The sequence below is a fragment of the Chrysochloris asiatica genome, unplaced genomic scaffold, assembly GCF_000296735.1.
Source record: "Chrysochloris asiatica unplaced genomic scaffold, ChrAsi1.0 scaffold00097, whole genome shotgun sequence".
In the NCBI taxonomy this organism is placed as follows: Eukaryota; Metazoa; Chordata; class Mammalia; order Afrosoricida; family Chrysochloridae; genus Chrysochloris; species Chrysochloris asiatica.
In genome coordinates this window covers 9,864,265-9,883,790 of record NW_006408615.1, presented here as the reverse complement: position 1 = coordinate 9,883,790, position 19,526 = coordinate 9,864,265, and the positions used below count along the sequence as shown (strand labels likewise).

The window sequence follows — 19,526 nt, the reverse complement described above, 5'->3', positions numbered from 1 at the left end:
GGCTGAGAGGCTCAGGGAGGTTCACTCTTAAGCTGCCACTGGTCCCAGGACCTAAATGTGGATCTTAGCCCTGACACCCATCTTTCAGACCCTCCCTGTTATCCCACCTTTTAGGGATATGAGGTCAGGGGCAGGAGTTGGAGACAGATGCCAGGTAGAATCTCCCAACTGGTTTATTGCTGTTTAGGGTAAAGCGAGGGAGCCGGTTGGGGCTTGGGGCCTCTACCTGGGCACAACACAGAGCTGGTAGGGGGCAGGGGTCACCAGGAAGGCATAGAGGCCGTGGTCACTGGGCCTGGGCTGTCCAGTGGGCACAGAGAAGCTGAAGTGCTGCAGGAGGCAGGTGAAGAAGAGGAAGAGCTCCATGCGTGCCAGTGACTCCCCGAGGCATGAGCGACGGCCTGTGGGTAGGCATGGGGCTCAGTGAGCTGGTGGGGGCTGAAGTCCCACATCCAATTCCCCCAGGAGAGGGGAGGGAGCCAGGTACCCCCCAGGCACCTGCTGAGAAAGGCATGAAGGCCTCCTGCTTCACGAAGTGGCCCTGGGCGTCCAGGAAGTGTTGCGGGTGGAAGCAGAAGGGCTTCTCCCAGACAGCCTCATCCTTCAGCACCGATGACAGGTTGAGGATGACCATGGTTCCCTGCTCAGGAGATGCCTGGTGTGGGTGGGGTCCTGGGTGGGGGACACTGTGACCCTGGTCACCACTACGTAGATACATAGACACACCATCTGCCTGGCACACCCTGGAGTCATTCGAGGAAAGCTCAGCCCACGGAGCTCCTCCTGGTCCCCAAGGCAGGGCCGGGTGATGCCTCTCCCATGGATGCCATCACTGCCACCTGGCTCCTCACACACACTGTGGCATCTTTGGTTTATCTTGCACGTGACTTGGATTCTGGATGGGACCCCACTCTGCCTGTGCTGTGGACCCTATGTACATTGTGCTGGGCACACTTACCTGGCTGTGCATGCATGGACAGCCCGGTCCCAGCCTGCTGAGGTTACAAGCTGACAGGTGGTAGGTGGGGCTGCAGCTGTACCTTGGGGATGAGGAAGCCCTGCACCTCAGTGTCACGGGAAGTCATGTGAGGAATACCCAATGGCGCTATGTCTGCAAAGTGTTGCACCTCGTGGACCACGGCTGTGGTGAAGGGCATGTGGGCCTGGTCAGCCATCTCAGGTCTCCGCACCTGCCCTAGCACTTTGTCGATCTCCTGTTGAACACGACTTACACAGATAAGAGTCCCCCAATGTGTCAGAACTCAGTAGGCACCACCCCAACCATCCTCTGCTCCTAGTGAGAAATTCCCCATCAGGGACTTTGCCCACAAAGCCACGATGACATCTGCTGGGCCCAGCTCTGCTTGGGGATTCTCCTGTCCAAAACTTGTCCATTTCCTCCTCTCAGCTCTCTGCCAAGCTCCAGGCTCCTCATGCTGCACTCTTGGGTGCAGGATCATGAACAGGAGGGCCCAGGCCAGCATAGTGGACGTGGTCACCATCCTGGCAGTGAACAGGCTGGACACCACTAGATGCAGATTCTCTTCATCGAAACTCCTCTCGGGGTTCTCCTTGGACTGAGCCAGGCAGAGAGCTTTAATAGGGGCAAGGCAGGAGAGAGGGGAAGGTCACTAGGTGATGCCCAGGTGGTGCCCCCACCTATCCATGCCTTACTGGCGCCTCTGTGCACATCCCACCTCATCCTGGGCACCACCCCTCACCTTCACCATCTGGTCCAGCATTGGTCAGTTTGCTTGGTGCCTGGGCCAGCTCCCAGCTCTCCCGATGCTCAGTGACCATCTCATCCAGCATGGACATGAAGGTCCTTTTTCCTGAGAAGACCTTGTCAGCTATCCCCGGGATGTGCACGAGCAGTGGGGCAATATTCACGGCCTTTGCTGACATAGTGAGACAGGGGACATCTTGGGAAGAGTTACTAGGAAAGGCAAGGTTTTGTCTCGAGCACAGGGTTCCTTTGGTTCTCTTCTGTATCCCCAGTGTCTCACCCAGTTCCGGGGACATATACAGTAGGCGCTGAGTAAATATTCACTGAATGATTCTCAGTGGTAGATGATTTCTAAGAACTATGTTGCGTGTACCGTGGAGTCAGTTCTGACTCATAGTGACCCTGTACAGGGTTTCCAAGGCTGTAAATCTTTACGGGAGCAGAAAGCCTCATCTTTCTCCCATGGAATGGCTGGTAGTTTCGAACTGCTGACCTTGAGGTTCACAGCCGATTCGTGGCCCACTTTCCAGAAATCCCCATCCAACTCTATGAATAAACATGATGCCTTTTCCCCCACTTAAAACTTCTTAAAACCCCAAAGTCTTTGTTGGGGAGACAGGGCATTGCATAAAGCCCTCCCTTCTCCGCGTGCAAACCGCTTTCTATAATCAATCTTTGCCTCTCCCAATTGTTCTTAATCAGAAGGCAAGAGCTCACTCTTGCAGGGTGGACATGCGCTTAGCACTCCCGGTAACAAAATGAGGGACTCAGGGGTCTGACTGTGCTCAGCAGGCCCCAGCACTTCCAAGGACCCCAGATTTGGTCACCGCTCTTCCTGTAGCTCATCCCTGGAACGTCCTTTCTCCAAAGTCCCTAATACTAACGTGCCTCCGCTAAGGTCTGCACAGGGAGATGGCCTTCTCCAGGAACCTCGCCCTGGCTGCTCTCCCCTCTGCAGCCCCCATATCTGTCCTCTCCCGCCCCCTGCACCTTTCGAAGGAAATTTGACTCTTCACTCCGGACTCCATCAGCCCCAAGATCTTGAGGAAGGTCGGGCCCTCATTCTGGAAGCAGCGCCCATGGGTCAGGGAGCGATGACGTTACTCACCGCTTTGTTCAGGCGGCCGTCCGGGCTGAAGGGGCGTCCTGGTAGGAGGGTGCGGGGTCACAGGCGCCCCTCGGCTCCAGTTCTCACTGGCCTGGCCTTCGAAGGCAGCGCTGAGGCCGGCGGCCTCCTGGGTCACCCACTGCTCCAGAGATTTCTTGTCCAGATCGAAGTTGTGCAGTGTGGACACGGAGAAGCGCCGCTGCTTGCGCCACGCGTGGCCATAGCGCGCCAGGATCAGACCTGGGGGGCGCGGGATGGTGGGCAAGGCCGTAAATCCAGTTCCACGCTCGTTCCGCCCACATCCTTTTTTCTTGACAGGTTCCGCTCCACTTGCATGGGCGAGGCTCCTCTCCTCCGGTCCCCTGACTCCAGGTAGATTCTGCCTCAGCCCTTTCGCAGGACTCCCCCCGCCCCACCCGCACCCACACCCTAGACAAGCCCCACCGCCACTCGGTCGGCCCTGTGCTGACCTGCCTGCAACGCTTATGGGGCTAGGTTCCCACCCGACCTCAGCCAGGCCCGGCCGGGCCCGCGCCCAGTACAGGTTTTGCCACTGCTCTGCTTACACCCCTCCAGGGCACAGGCCCAACCTCTGCTCCAGGCGTTGTCCGACCTCTTTTTGTGTTCCCCACGTTGGGCCAGATGCAATCTTTATCCCCTCTGTGACTTGCCTTGGGCACGCTTGTAGACGCCCAACTGAGGGCGGTCAGCCGTGTCCTCCCCAGGGAGAACCAGTGCCTCGAGCAGAGCTGCCAGCCCATTGAGCACGACCACCAGCGTCCAGGCCAACTGTAGGCTGGATATGTCCCCTAAGCGGCGCCACAACTGGAGGCCGAAGGCTGAGCGAGCGTCAGGCACCGACTCCGTGTCAGAGGGAATCATTCTCACTGCACAACTTTGGTCAACCCCCTGGGCCACCAGCAGAGGGTCAAGGACGAAATATGGCCTCTTGACCTCAGGTCACGTCCTTTCCATGTTGAGGACTTCACCTGTAACTCACCGCCCAGCTGATTTGGAAGCATGTCATTTTCACATCAGAAACCGAGGCTCAGCGTTGGACAGTAGGCCGTAAGTCCAAGGAAGAGATAGGAGCAGACTCATCTTTCAGAGGTGTAATTGTCCAGCCCCACGGGTAATTTCTCCTGAGCCTATCAGATTTGGGTTCTGTATCATGTGTCATCTATTGGATGGGAAACTGACTACAGAAGCCCACGTCACTTCCTGGCCTTCTGCCTTGCCAACTCCCGCACCCAACCAATTTGTGTTCTTTGAAAATCTTAACAGTCTTCTGGGCCCAGCACTAACCCATTCCCTCAAGAAGCCCCCTTAACCTGCTTGTCTTCTGGACGAGCTCCTAATTCTGCCTGTGGCTTTATCCAACACCCACTATCAGGTGCTGAGAGGGTGTCCAGGGCCGCTGATGCCCCACCTCACTTGGCTTAAGATGTTGTTGTAAAGTGCTGTCGAGTTGATTGCAACCCATAGCGACCCTGTATAGGGTTTCCAAGGAGCAGCTGGTGAGCTGGAACCACTGAACTTGCAGTTCAAACAACTTTGCAGTCTGACACATTAGTCCCCAGTGCCACACCAGGCTGTGTGGCATATCCTGGAAATCCAGCTGCAGCAGGTTGTCCAGGCTGGGCAGTGGCACAGAATGTGGGGGGTAGCACGCAGCCCAGTGTGCACGCCGGTGCATCAGATCTATCAGGACCAGGCCACGGCCACAGCCAGGGGGGCCAGGGCCTCCCTAGTCAGCAGCCCCGTGCTGCCTCAGGGTCTGAAGGGCTCTCAGAGGTTGATCTTGAGCACTCCGTGCACACGTGGCTCCCTGAGACCAATTTAGCTTCCTCAGAGCAGACTTAGTGCCCACCACACCCAGGGAGGCAGCCTCTCCCCATATTTTAAAGGATAAGGACTGATCTTTGCCCTCCACCCCTCAGCCAATGTGTTGTGGGTCAAATCTGCATGCACAAGGCTGGAGGGGAGGAGCCAGGCTGAGTGGGGGGTTGGAGGAGACAAGAGGAGGGCTCCCTCTGCCTCCCTGACATTTGCTAGTTCTGCAGGAGCCAGCAAGAATCCAGGTTGCTGAATGGGTGGGACACCTCCATCCCTGCTCTCCCACACCCTAATGTGTATAACCTGGTCCCCAGGACAGACCCTTCCCACTCCTTACCGGCCACATCCTAGAGTGGCATCAAGGTGGTCCCTCTCTTACCCATCATTTGTCCTGGACCACCATCTACTCAGATTCTTTCTGGAGACAAGGGGATGGGAAATCTAGTGGGGGTGATGTGGCTTCCTCTTGCCCTTCCAGGCCCGTCATCCTATTCTGTGGGTCCCAGCCTTCAAGGTAGCAACCTTGGTGCCAGCTATGCCAGCCTCCAGGCTCTTACTCTTGCTCCCTCGAAGCAGGGGGTGGCCACACTGTCCAGGGAAGGGTTGCTGTTTCTACACTTCCATAGTGAAAGACAGAATCTGGGCAGACTGAAACCCAGAGACTGAGAGCCACACAAGTGTGGGAGTGCAGGGGACAGGACAGCAGGGCAGCCACATTTTCTGAGGTAGAGGGCTGTGTGGTCCAGCACTGGTCCACTTAGGGCACCCTTGCCCAGCCTGGGGTGGGTGAGGCAAACTCTCATTCTAGAAATATAGTGCTCCATGTTACTGAAGGAAGGGGCCCTCCTTGGAGCCAAGGCTCCCCACCTGGTGTCCTTCACTTCCCTCCTCACTGTCCAGTGAGGACCAGGCTCTTCTCTAGGTACCCTCTGACCAGCCCCAAGTCCTCTGGACTCAGATGGGGGTCTGTGTGCCCTCGGAGCAATGGCTTTGAGAGTAATGTGGAAACCACTCATTTCAGTGAGTTCCATCACCTCTCCTGCCAGGACCTGGGCAAGGTTGCTGGGCCTTCCTCAGTTGATCCATTCTTTTCTGTACCTTGTCTTGACCAGGGCTTTGAGGGTTTCACCCGTGGACTTGACAGTCATGCTGGGTGTTGGGCTGGGCCCTGGGGACCTGAGGAATAGGGGAAGAGCCAAGTGGGAGGTACCCTGCTCCTAGCTGCCCCAGGTTGGAAGACTTCATGAAGTCACAGGTGAGACATCCAAGGCAGGTGGGGTGTGAAGCCACTTGAGACTGGGATTTAGGAAGTCTGGCCTAGAGCTGGATAGTGGGGAACTGGTGTCCCTGGGCTTCCAGTTTTAAGGCCACTTGACAGAGGAGGGCAGAGCCTGGACATCCTGGCGACGTCGCCATCCTGTGGTCGCCCATTTGGCCTCAGCTGACCCTTTGTGCCCTAAGAACTATCAATGGTGTGAGCAGGCTTGTGGGATGGTGCGTATCCGTCACAGTCCCTGCTACCACAGCCACCCTACTGGGCGAGATGTGCAGTGCCCTCCAATGCCTGGGGTCTGTAGGCTGGGGGGGGGGGGGAGGACCTGTAAGAGCAAGGCCCAGTGACTCTTCTCATCACTGCAGAGCTTCCAGAGGGGGCATTGGTGTGCCACATGCCCCTGAGTCGGGCAGCACCAGGGAGTTGGAGGTACAGATACCAGGCTGTCCCCTGGTGGTATTACAGGGGCTCCCTGGAGTCACGCTGTGGTGTGGCATGTCCTGAGCAGCTGAAGAGGGCTCCGGGTTAGAGTTCATTACAGAAGTCTGCTCAAGAGGACATCTAGAATGAGCCTCATCCAACCCAGACATCAACCCCAAAAGAAGATGCCAAACGAGAAACTTTTTGCCTTCAGGAAAAACATTTCCCTCAAAATACTCATCTCTTGAGTTTTGTGGTCTTGCATTTGATGCTTGAAACCTATTAATTCCATTTTTACAGTACTCATACTGAGACTGTAAGGAAAAGGGTGTAGTTTAAGAAGCTGCCGTTTTTATACAGGCCCTGTCTAGTGGCCTGCACATGCTCCCATGCCTCCCCCAGGCTCTGCGGAATGAGCGATGGACCACACAGCCCGATGCAGCCATCAATGAGATTAATCTGCTCCTTGTACAGCCTTGAGGTGTTACGTGCACAACAGCCCATTTATAATGGCTTAGTTCTACTTCACAATACTCTAGTCAGTATTTCTGTTCTCTAAAATAAAGTCCATTAACATTGCATTCTTTTTTGATAACCTTGAAAACGTATCTTGTTTGGAAATAAGTTCTCGTATCCACGCCTGGAGAATCTGAGTGTCCCTGACGTGCACTGACTCCTACCACCCAGGCTGGCAGCAGAGAGGGGCTGTTGAGCTTCTCGTCCAAGATTGGGGGCCATCCTGGGCCCAGTCACCCTGCTCTAGTCATAGGACCACTATCTGAGGTCAGAAGGCAGCTTCCTTAGAAGCCAAACCCACAGTCCCCTGGGTGCTAGAGGGGGAGGACGAGACGGTTCACTTCAGAGTAAACAACAACAACAAAGAAAACAAGGTTAAAATGAAGTTTATTATTTTTTTGATTTTTTTTTTTTTTTTTTTAAATAAAACTGTTTGTGAAACAGCTACTTTATCCCCACGGCAGAGTGACCCCTGAAAGATGCACTAACCCCTTCTTAAGGCCTTAACAAGAATTATTTTGTACTTTTTTTTTAACTCAGATATTTAAAAATTATACAATTTACAAAACACAACAACACAACATAAAGACGCATGGAGCGCGGGGGCTGCTTGTGGACAGGCCCCCTTTTCCTTTATAAAAATGAAAGCACAAAGAAAGCCGGGGATGGGGTAACTGGGCATTGGTGGCCGCCAGTGTGATCCACTGATCCCCCAGGACAGTCCTATGCCCTTAGTCCCTTGTCCAGAGCAGAAGCCTGGTTCTCCTCCTCAGTCCCTGTGGGGTAGGCTAAAGCTGCCTGGAATGTGCGGTCCCTCCTCCACCCTGCCTGCGGTGAGACTTGGTGGGTCAGAGGAACCTGCCAGCCACACTGACCCGGCCAGGCCCTTGGGGTCTCTGCCAATTTAACTCAAAAAAAAAAAAAAAAGATTTGAAAATTTAAAATAATAAATAAATAGTGTTTCTGGAAATGAAAAAATTTATTTGTGTTTAAACATCATTCCCCAACTCTTGAAAACATGGACCTTCCCCACTCCCCTCCCTCCCCCAACCTCCCCACTGTGAGACAAGGAGAAGCAACACAGGGTGGCTGGCTGTGACCCAGCTGCTCCTTGAGCCCCGGGTGAGGGCTCTCCGGGGTGGCGGGAGAGGCTTCAAGCCGAGCCACAGCCCCGTCCGTGTGAGATGAGTTTGTTCAGTTCAATTTCACATTTGAATCTGTCATTGGAACAAATTTGGGAGTTTTTTAACTAGGTAATTTTAAAATAGAATCAAAAGGGATAGCGCACCTTTCATTTAAACAAAGTCTTTCCAGACTAAAAATAGATTTATATATATATATTTTTTATCCCTCCCTTTTAGTCCCCCCACCCTTCTCCCATCACCTCCCTCCCCCCTCCCCCACAATGTCACTATGGAGATTGTGTCCATGGAAACAGCCATTCCAACTTCTTGGGTCTCTTTTCTGTGGTGTCCCGGTTTGAGTGTGATGTAAGAACTGAGGAGGAAGAGCTGGCGCGGGCAGGCACGTCGGGGTGGGGGTGGGGGGGCTGCGCGGGAGGGCGGTTTCCATCCCATCGAGTGTCCACCACGTCTCATCTCCACAGTCTCACCTGGAAGACAGGAGATAGGTGCTGACACCTCTGAGCATGTGCCTGGCCGGCTTGCCAAGTAACGGAAGGGAGGCCAGGAGTGAAGTCCCACCCCCCACTCCTCTGATCTCCGGGTACTTAACCATGCCACACTGGGGAAGAGACCCCCCCACAGGCAACTTTCTTGGGACTAATACACCACGCCGGCCCCAGTGACAGTTCCTCACATGAACAGCACCTGCTTTCCACAGGAGACCCTGGGACCCAACTTCTCAAGGAGTTAGGTGACAGAGACTGCTCAGCAGGGGCACAAAGCCTCTCTGCACCAACTCTGTGCAAAGGAAGCATCTTCCCGCACCTGGGCACTCAGGGAGGAGAACATGCGGCCAGAGTTGGGACTGGGGTTCCCATCTGAGCCCTGTCTTCTGACTAGGCCCGTTCACCTTCAGGGTCAAGGCTGAGGCTGAGAGGAGACCAGGCCTGGGCCAGCAGACCTGCAGCAGTTGCTCTGAGCTGGCATAGGCCAAGGGAGCTAGCACCTACTTCTGCGCCAAAGTCTCCGCACAAAGGCACCTAAATGCTCATCAGCTACTACTCAAGGTCTGACCTTGGGTCCCAGCTTTCCAACACGTCCTTTCCTATACAGCCTCAGGACACAGTCATAGCCTTTCCTGGCCCCCCCAGGCTTCCCCCCACTGCGTGTGTGCACCAAACTCCGACTCCGTACTGATGAGGGGACAGCCAGTCTGGGTACAGTTCTTTCTTCCCTGGAACACAGGCATTCCTTGAACATGACTTTGCACCCCCAGTGCCAGGCTCTGCGCAACAAGACAGACACGGCCCTGGTCCCCATGATGGTTCATTCTAGAGCAGTGGAGGAGCCGAGCACCAAACAAGGAGATGGCAGTTTGGAGCTGTGGTGATGCCGGATGGCCCCTCTGAGGAGGTGGCCAGTAAGAGGCAATGGCGCATGTCCGTGAAGGCCGCCATCACTGAGTCTGTGGTGCGGGGACCACTGCTCTGCTGGATGCCCAAGGATGGTGGCCCTGCCCCAAACTGGGGTTTCTCAACAGCCTGAACGGCACTCCCTGGGCATGAGGGAGGAGGTCTGCCTTCCCCTCAGTGTGCTGCTGCTCAACATCAGCCGACAAGGGACAACATCTCAGATGAACAAGAAGTAGGCATAGACCCTGAGATGACGGATCCAACATCAACATATGCTACACTGATGCTTCTCAGAGCAGCAGGTCAAGCCCCTACCTCACTCCATGTCTCAGTTTCTCCTGTAAACACAGCAGCAGTAATGACAGCCTTGGGCATCGCTCCATCAGAAGTGGCCCAGAGGGCAAAGAATGGGATGAACAATTTTTCTTGAAACAACGTGAGGCCCAGGCCCCACAGAGGGATGGGCTTCTAGGGCAATGAAAGCTCCAAACAACAGCGGCTCTTCAGGGAAGGGTTCAAGACTCTTCATCAGGGTCCCCTAGAGAGGAGGCCTTGAGCACCCGAGGGCCTGGTGACACGCTGCAGAGCCTGCTCCGTGTATAAGGCGGAACACGGTGAAGGGCTCATGTCAACCCAACCACTACCCTGAGAGCTGATCAGTGGACGAGGGGGACAGCAGTCACCTCCTCTGCTCTGGCCCCTCCCTCCCCAACCCCACTCCCTAGAGGAGAAAAGGAGAGCTGTGCTTCTGTGAGCTGCTCACCCAAATCTAGCTCCAGACAGAGCCCTGACACCTGACCCACCAAGCGCCCATGAAGACTGCCCAGGCCTGAGAGAAGCAGCGCGGCACGGCCACAGTCCCCAGGTCTGCAAGCCAGCGCCAGACTCGCCTGAAGTGACGAGTTCTCAGAGCTCATGTTCCTGGAAGAAGAACATGGTCACATTCTAAGATCAGTGGTATTTTACTACTATAAAATTACGGTGGTCCAAGATACTGTCAGGTCTTCCCAGAAAGGTGGGACCCACACATCGTGACGGGGCGGTCCACTGCTGTCCAGTCGGTCCTGGGTCTCTGAGCCACAGAGATCCTCTGTAACGGTGTAGGGGCCCCATAGTCCATTAAATCTTGTCAGGGAGGTTGTGCTGTGAGCGGGGTGGGCCTATTCCTGCGTGTGGGGCCCAGACGGCTGTAGTAAACCCAGAAGTCTTTAAATTAAACAGATACAATCATGGAGTGAATACGTTTACGGGGACCAGGCTGTCCATGTCCTGTTGTAGGAAGTTACGAGGTTCTGTTTTTCTTCACGACTGTTTTCATTATCACTCAGTGATTGAGCGAGGGCAGAGACTGAGGCTGTGTGTGGCGCAGGGGGGACCCTATCCATCACCCTGTCTTTGGGGACACATGACAAGACGGCCTTGACCGAGATCCCCACACTCACAGAGAACAGGAAATCACACACTCAAGTCTACTAAGTCTCTGAGGGGAATTCCTTCCTCTGTGCTTCTGAGAAGAGAGCTCTCCTTCACGGCACTGGCGGAAAAAGAGATAATTTCAAGTAACACAACTTGGAGAAGGAAACCACAAGGTCAGCTTTATAGGTATGGCGTAGACAAGAAAGACTAGAACAGAATAAAGACTGAGACTTTCCCAGAGTCCCTTGAGCCAGGGAGAGAGCAGCTGAGGGAGTCCCCAGGAGGGTCTGTTTGAGGAGCCAGTCGTGTCCTGCTTCAGGCCCATGGCAGCTCATCCCCCAAGGCTGAACCCCAGTGGGCAGCGGAGAGTTCTGCAGGAGACAGGCCAAACTCCTACCACCTTCCCACAGATGTTCCACGGGGGAAACAAGTCTTGTCTTATCCAGCTGGTGTATGGAGGGCAGCCAGGGTGAGCAGGGGGCCGGGCAGGGGTGGTGGGCACCGCGGCCCGACTCACCTGTGCTTGCTGAACTCTCCATTCCCGCGAGCACACTGCCCCCCTCACCCCCGCTCCGACTGCTCTGTGCTGAGGCTGCCTTTTGCGGTCTTGTTCTGCAAGGGTGGGAGAGGGCACGGGAGGGGAGGCTGCCGGCCACCGTGCCCAGAGGAGACCAGACAGGAGACAAAGAGAGAGAGTGGGAGCCAGGGGGAGGAGGAGAGGGGTGGTACACGGAAAATGAAAGAGAAAGGAGAGTCAGTATTGAGTGACAAACAGCTCTGCAGACAGAATCTTCTGAGGAAAATATGACCATTTCAAACGGGAAGTTTCAAAAATAAAAACATGCAAAGCAAGTAAAAATAAAGATCCTGTGATCTACCTCTGGAAAGAATTTGTAAGGAAGTTTGTGGAAGAGTATCTTTCAGGAACATTTCAAGGGTCTGCCTCTCCAGGGGACCTGCTTCTAGTACCTTATGGTGCTTCTTGGAGGTTTTGTAGACTGTGATCAGTCAGTGACCACCAGGTGTCAGTGTGACCTTAACCAGAGATGGCAGCATGGCCAGGCAGGGACTCCTCCCCTCCCCCCAATACACAGCTCACAAATAAACCACCGGCCTAATTCATCAATTCATTGCCCCCCCCCCCCCACTTCTGACAAGAGGCGACCAGAAGCCACACCTTAAACACCTGGAGTGGGGTGGCAGCCCTCAGCTGTGTTGCTTCTGCTCTACTCAGTTAAAACCTTGAAGAGAGTCCCGCCCCCCCACCCCCCCCCAGAGCTCTGACATCAGGGCTACTTCTTCCTGCTCATCTGGGAAAGGCCGACAGCTAATCTCACAGCAAGGAAACTGGGGTTCCTTTCAATCAAAGTGAGACCAGCAGTTTTAACAAGTGTTAGCTTCTAGTTCCCTTAAGGAAGGGCCAAATGCCCCCATCTCACACACATTTCCTCTAGTCCACTCACACCACACAAGCTGTTGGCCCAGGACACAGGTTTCCCTCCCGTCCATGGTTGGGCACAGTCCTTCCATGTCCAGTCTCTTTAGATCTTCCTAGAGGAGCACCCTGACCCCCTGCCTGCTGGGGGCATAGGTGCTCTCTGGGGCCTCTGACTCACCTTGTGCTTGGGGCACCTCAGCGAGAAGTTGTCCTCGTGTAGCAAACAATCTGCAAGACAGAGGGGACAGTCAGAGGTCCTGTGCAGTACATTCTCTCAGAAAACATGAGCGATGCCCCATAGAGATCGTGGTACCTCAACACCATGGACTCGTACACACAATCATTTGCAAAAGAATGGTTCAAAATCATTTCCAGTGAGGAGAACACTCGTGACACAAGACTGCTTCAAAATGCAGACTCCCAAGTGTGCAACTATAATTCTAACTGTACATCTCCATGTGTTTAAAAAACCCACCAAAGCACAGCAGTGGTTCTCTTTGGGTAGTGCGACAACAGGCGATTTTCATTTTCTAGATTTCCATGACGAGCTCATATTTTAATAATCAAACAAAATCTCTAATAAATGTTGTTTCAGAAACCTTTGATCCTAGGCAAAAGCCCATGCCAAGGCCCAAGCCAAAGCCTTCTCATAAAACCCTTTGGGCCAGAGGCCGTGTCAGTGTAGACGCTCAGCATCAGGCAGGAGGGCTAGGGGAGGCCAAGGGAGGCACACAGCAACCTGACAATCCACCTTCAGAGAAACGAAAACTTAAAACAAACCCCCATGAGGGGGCAGTAGTCCTGGAAGGGCCATGAAGGACTTGTTCCAACACTGAAGACAGTGAGGAGACGCCAGCGAGGGACCTGACCCCGCCTCTGGGTGAGCAGAGGCTGTGGTACATGGGCGGGAGGTGTGCGGAGCACCGCAAGACCAGGAGTGTCCCCGGTCACTTTGTCCACCCCACTCCTGGGGACCGACAGCCAGACTACAGGTGCAAGTCAGGGGGGTGAGCAGGATAAGCACTGATCACATATCTTCAGAGAGCCCTCAGTCCTAGCAGGACAGCTGTGGACCCATTTTGGGAAGTTGGCGAGTTGAATCTGGTTTACAATAGGCCAGGTCCGCAAGCCAATCACAGATTCTTCGTAAGCGTGTGGCACCATTTATTGTGGTTTTGGTGATGTTGACAGATTGTGTTTATGACTTAGTTATGATGCCTCCTCCTCCTTCCTGGGTCCCCTGTTCCCCTTTCCTGCATTCTGACATTTGTTTTAGGGTAGATGCTGCCCTTTTGGTCTCATGTGGTCACTGCCAATAGATTCCAAATGAAAGAGTAATAAGCAAGGGAGTATGAGCCGGAATGCATCACAAAGGTCCTTTGGTCACTTGGCTAAGCCCTCCGAGTCCTTGTGGGTGCCCTGAACATCCAGGCATGGCCAGTCTCCTGGTCCTCAGGGAACCCTGTACAAAGACTCAACAAGCCTTCAGCAGCCCTGGGCCCCTCCCCTGGCAAGCAGGTAACATGGCAGGAAATGAAATGCGTTCATTTAAAACCCACAAATACAGAGCGTGACCAAAACTCCTGCTGCTACAATCTGCCAGAAGTGTCTATCAACAGCAGGAGCCAGCAACTGGGCCCTGGGACGCGCGCCTACCTGGGCTTCGGCAGCATTGCCTGCTCAGCGACTCTCCAGCTTGGGGCTCAGCCACCCTGCGCCATAGGGACTTACAAAAGCAAAGATGGGCCATGGTGTGGCACTCCAGAAAGGCACAAGGGTTCCGGTTCCCCTGGACACCACAGAACAGCGACCAGCTGTGAGAGGCCATTGGAATACATGTCTGAAGTTAGGAACACTGTGTTCCCTCCTACTTACAGGCAGCAAGTACACACTAAAGACCACTTGGAAACTAGTCTCCTAAACATCTGCCAGAGACCAGGCCTACCTCTGATGACAGCCAGTGTCTATCCCCATGCCCACACGCCCATGGGAATTCTCCATCCTGCATGTCAGAGTCACAGCGAGAGCTTAGTAAAGCTCCACGGGGTCTTCTTGGCTGCCTCCACCAGTCCCCCAAGACAAGAGTGGTAAGAAGAATGCTTCAGATACCTGGCTGACCACTGCACGGCCAGCTGATGGACGCACTGGAGTCAGAGTGAGTGCCCACTGGGTGTTCCCACAAGCTGGAAGAACTCACACAGTGGCCTGGTCAACCAACTGGCTTTGGACAAACACTAGTTAGAAGAGTGCTCTACTTCCCATTCTGCAGACTTTGAGGCAGGTGAGCTGTGCCAAGCGCCTTGTGATAGACAGAAAGCCGGCACGCTAGAGATGCCACCAGCTGAGGACAGAGGAGTCTAAACTCCACTGGAGCTCTGGGGCAGCAGCCCATCTACTCCTGAGCCAGCAATGCAGGGCTGCAATGAAGGCCGCACGCAGGCACTCCGGAAGAGGAATAGTATGGTCCGCTGCCTTTTCAGGGCTGGGAAGAGCAAAGTCTTGGACAGAGAGCAGCTTGACAACCTGCAGCAAGATACAATTCCCAGAAGTGGTCCCTCATGACGACGGCAGAACCCCTGCTTTCCAGGCAAGATTCTTCATTCACCATGGAATATTAATGAGCTAGCCGAGCTCTTGCCTCCTTCTGTCTTAGTTGCTGTGGCTCACAGGATTCGAGACATGAAGACACGTTTTTAACCACTGCTCACAGCCATTCCCCCTGCGCAGGTGATGCAGGAGCTTGATGCAGACTCAGCATCAGGTGGGGCGGGGCAGCTTCAGGAACCACAGAGCCCTTGAAACAAAGCTTCGGTTTCCATGACGACATCCATCTTAAAGTTTTCCCAGAGACATCAGCAGCTCTTGAAAGGCCAGCAAGACCGAGGAAAATGTGAAGTTGTTCCTAACGGTCCCGAGAGGGGCTTATCAGCCAGGGACTGGCTCTCACAGAGTTCTACAGAGACTCAACCAGTGACCCCTTACCTGGATTTCTAGAAAAGAATCCCTGAGGACATCTAAGTCACTGTGATTCAGGACATGAGAACACCCAATACATGCCCAGACACCTCTGAAGCCTCTCTGGTCCCAGTGCTTCAAAGTGAGGAGCAGGCAGTCCCCTCACACGTCTGCCCACCTCAGTCGGCTCTGCACTGGCACCCAGCTACCCACTTCTGTTACAGAGCTGGTACCTACTCACCTGGGCCGCCAGACCTGACAGGTCTTAGTACAGAAGAGACAAACACCACTTGCATCTTAACACTCACCTGGTTAAGGTGGCCCCTGCTTTCTCTGCTTGTGGTGGGTGTGCACGTCAGGTAAGGCCCTCTTTCCAGAGACGCCTGCCAGCACTGCCTGAGCATGGTCAGGGTGGCCACTAGCTACACATGGTCATTTAAAAGCCAGTGTACATGAATTTAAAGAAAACCAAATGGAAAAGTCAACTCCTTGGCCACACTAGCCCCAACACAAGCGCTCCGAGGTGACATCAGGTGGCGGCGGCTACGTTAGGGAGCACAGATACAGGCTTTCAACCACCAACGAAAGTTCTACTGGAACAGCCATACAGTCAGCCCCCAACATGGTGCTCCAGTGTGCCCCCGAATTCTGAGCAGAGCTTCTGTATGGAAGATCACCTTTGACCCGGCCACCAACACGACGGCAGTTCTTGTGGCACTCCCCATTAAAATGAACTACTGCTAGAGACAGCGTATTTTAAAATCCTCATTTAATAACCAGGAAGTTTAATACAGGAAAAGAAAACAAAACCTCCGGATGGAACTGGAGCGGTACAATGAAAGCAAGAGAAGATGACTGCTGGCTCTTGAGACAGGGTTTACCAGTCAACAGAATACACCAGGCCACAACCAGAGTGGAAAACAGCTCACACGCACATGGGAGCCGGAGAGAGAAGAGAGGACACACAGAAACTCAAAGAGGCACTTTGAAGTTCACTACTTACTCCCTGGAGCCGTGGTGTGGCGCTGTGCATTAACGCACCAGACTACAAAGCTGTTTGGAACTGCAAAGTCAGTGGTTCAAGCTAACCAGCTGCTCCTCGGAAACCCTATATAGGTTTTTCACAACAACTTACTCCCTGCGCATCGTCCCCCAGCCACCATGCTGCCTTTCAGGATGGGGCTCTCTCTCTCTCTGTCTCACACACACTTTTATGAGAAGCTAACTGGAACAAGATTGCCATTCTGTATCTTTCTTTCCTACAGAAACTTGGAGAGAGAAGGGAAGTAGGGAAAGAAGGGCAAATGAGAAGGGAGAAGGTGTTTAAGCAAGATCAGGGTGGGGCTGAAACGGTCCACTCCCACTCTGGTTGGAGGCTGAGCTACTCCCCAAGCCTGCCAGCATCTGGTCCCTGTACTGTATGCTCCGCATGTTTCTGTCACCTGGGTCAGCCACACTCTCTCCTCTCCTCCCTGCCATTCCAAATCCAAGTCAGGTGGATGTCCCAGAGGCAGCTCCAGGGTGTCCTTCACAGACCTGGGACACACTCCCAGATCACACAGCCTGTGAGACTCACTGTTGTCTTGTGCACCTGTCTCTCCAATCTGAATGCAAGCAGCATTAGGGCAGGCTAGGTGAAGCCCACACATCTACTCTCAAAACACAAGTGCCGATTAAACCTAGGAGACAACAGTTTAGGAGAAGAGCTCTCCCCAGGTTGTCGGGGCCTGTGTGTGGCTGCATGGACAGTGTGTCTTGGTAAAAAGGTTTCTTTGTTTCAATGGTTATCACACAACCAAAACACTGCCTCAATCATCTCAACAGATGCATACAAATGCTGGACAATATCTAACACCTCTTTATGATAACAAAAGTAGAGAAACTAGAAACAGGCGCTTGGCTCAATTCAATGGAGAGCATCTAAAATCAGAGCCACAGGGGACATCAGACACAACGGACCACCAGGAACAAGAGTCTTTCCACTTCTTTCAACACTGTTGTGGTTGTGAAGTCCTATCCAGTTGGTTCCGATTCAGAGAGACCTTGCATAGGATTTCCAATGAGCAGATGGTGGGTTTGAACCACCAACTTTTTGGTGAGTACTTATCCACAGTGCCACACCAAGACTAAGAGATCTACTCAGAGCAGTTAGGCAAGAAAAAGGAGTAAGAGGCATTCAAGCTAGGAAAGGAAGGATGAAAACACTGTCAGTAGTTAAAACGTGACTTTTTCACACAGAAAATTCTAAGGAATCCACTTAAAAAATCTAAGAACTAAATGAATTCAGCAAGGCAGCAGGATTCAAGATCAATATACAAAAGTCTATTCCTAAATACAACAAATAATTGGATAAGAAAACAATTCCAATTACAATAGCATTAAAAACAATAAAGTATTTTGGAATAAATTTAAATAAATACAAAGCCTACACTTTGAAAATGATAAAACACTACTGAAAGAAATTAAAGATGGGTACACAGATCAAAAGATTTAATAGTTTTAAGATGGAAAAACTCTCCAAATTCATCTGTAGAGTCAACACACTACACTCTCTGTCAAATTTCCAATTGGCTTCTTTGCAGAAATTGACAAGCTGATCCTAAAACTTGTAAGAAAATTCAAAGGACTCAGCCAAACTAATTGATCCAACCAATCCTGAAAAAGAGAGCTGGAGGACTCACACTTTCTGATCTCAAAACTTACTATGAATGCTTAATAATCAAGACAGTGTGATATTGGCAAAAAGAAGGTGTATAGATCAACAGAACAAAACTGAAATTTTACAAACACTCATTTATAGTCAATTGATTCTCCATGAGGGTGCCAAGACAATTCAATGGGGGAAAGGCTAGTCTTTTCAACAAATGATGCTGGGACAACTGGATATCCACATGCAAAAGGACGAACTTGGAACCTTACCTCACACCATATATCAAAATTAACTCAATATGGATCAAAGACTTAAAAAAAAAAAATGCAAGAACTAAAACTATAAAATTTGCAAATTATCTGATAAGGAATTTGTTTGTATCTAGAATACGTAAAGAACTCCCACAACTCAAAAATAAAAAGATAAACAATCCAGTTAAAATAAGGGCAAAGGATCTGAATAGACATTTCTTCAATGATATACACACAGTCAATAAACAAAAAGATGTAATTCAGAACCACAATGTGATACCACTTCATACCCACTAGGATGACTGTAATAAATGACATAATAACAAATGTTGGTGAGGATGTACAAAAACTGAAGTTGCCATTCACTGCTGATAGGAATGCAAAAGTCAGGCAGTCCCCCAAAAGGTTAAATAGAGTTACTATGTAGCCCAGAATTCTACTCCTGGGTAAACACCCAAGAAAAATGAAATTATATGTCCACACAAACCCTTATACATGAATGGTTACAGTAGCAACAGCCAAAAAAATGGAGACAAATGTTCATCCATCAATGAAAGGATAAAATATGGTACATATCTATACAATGGACTTTATTTTGCAATAAACAGGAATGAAATAGTACTGATGGTGGTGGTGGTTACGTGCTATGGAGTCAGTTCCGACTCACAGCGACACTACATAGGGTTTTCGAGGCTGTAAATCTTTTTGGGAGCAGAAAGCCTCATCTTTCGCCCACGGAACAGCTGGTAGTTACAAACTGCTGACCTTGAAGCTAGCAGCTCGACTCATAACCACTATACTATGCTACCTGTGTTGAAACATGATACAATATGGATTAACCTTAAATACAAACTAAGTGACAGAAGCTAGTCACAAAGACTACGTATTGTATGATTCTACCTATATACAATGTCCAGAATAGGCAATGCCAAAGAGATACAAAGTAGATTACTGGTTGCCTCAGGCTAGGAGTCCTGGTGTGGCGCTGTAGGCTAATGCATCAGACTGCAAAGTCTGTAGTTCGAGCTCACCAGCTGCTCCTTGGAAACCCTATACAGGGTCGTTATGGGTCAGAATTGACTCAACAGCACTTAACAACAACAATAATAGGGCTAGGAGGGAGTCCCAGTGTAGCACTGTGGGTTAATGTGCCAGACTGCAAAGCCATATGAACTGTAAGGTCGGCGGTTCAAGCTCACCAGCTGCTCCTTGGAAACCCTAAACAGGTCGGAACCGACTTGACAGCACTTAACAACAACAACAAGGGCTGGGGAGGGGTTGTGTGTTGTGGAGAAGAGTGACTACTAATGAGTGAGGATTCTGTATTGGGGGGGGGATTAAAGCGTTCTATTACTAATGAGTGAGGATTCTGTATTGGGGGGGATTAAAGCGTTCTAGTAC

At 52.0% G+C, this 19,526-nt stretch overlaps 1 protein-coding gene and 1 pseudogene across 1 annotated transcript in view; both read right to left on the bottom strand.

The window, feature by feature from the left end:
- Positions 1 to 222: 222 nt before the first annotated feature.
- LOC102818278 lies at positions 223 to 11,370 on the bottom strand (annotated as a pseudogene).
- A 22-nt stretch (positions 11,371 to 11,392) lies between these two features.
- TCF20 (transcription factor 20 (AR1)) overlaps positions 11,393 to 19,526 on the bottom strand; it is a 56,646-nt gene continuing 48,512 nt past the window's right edge. Inside the window, exons 3-4 of the mRNA XM_006866854.1 lie at positions 12,448 to 12,497; positions 11,393 to 11,476 (exon numbers count right to left, since the gene is read on the bottom strand). Coding sequence (XP_006866916.1) covers positions 11,393 to 11,476; positions 12,448 to 12,497 — 134 coding nt within the window. The remainder of the gene's footprint in view (positions 11,477 to 12,447; positions 12,498 to 19,526) is intronic.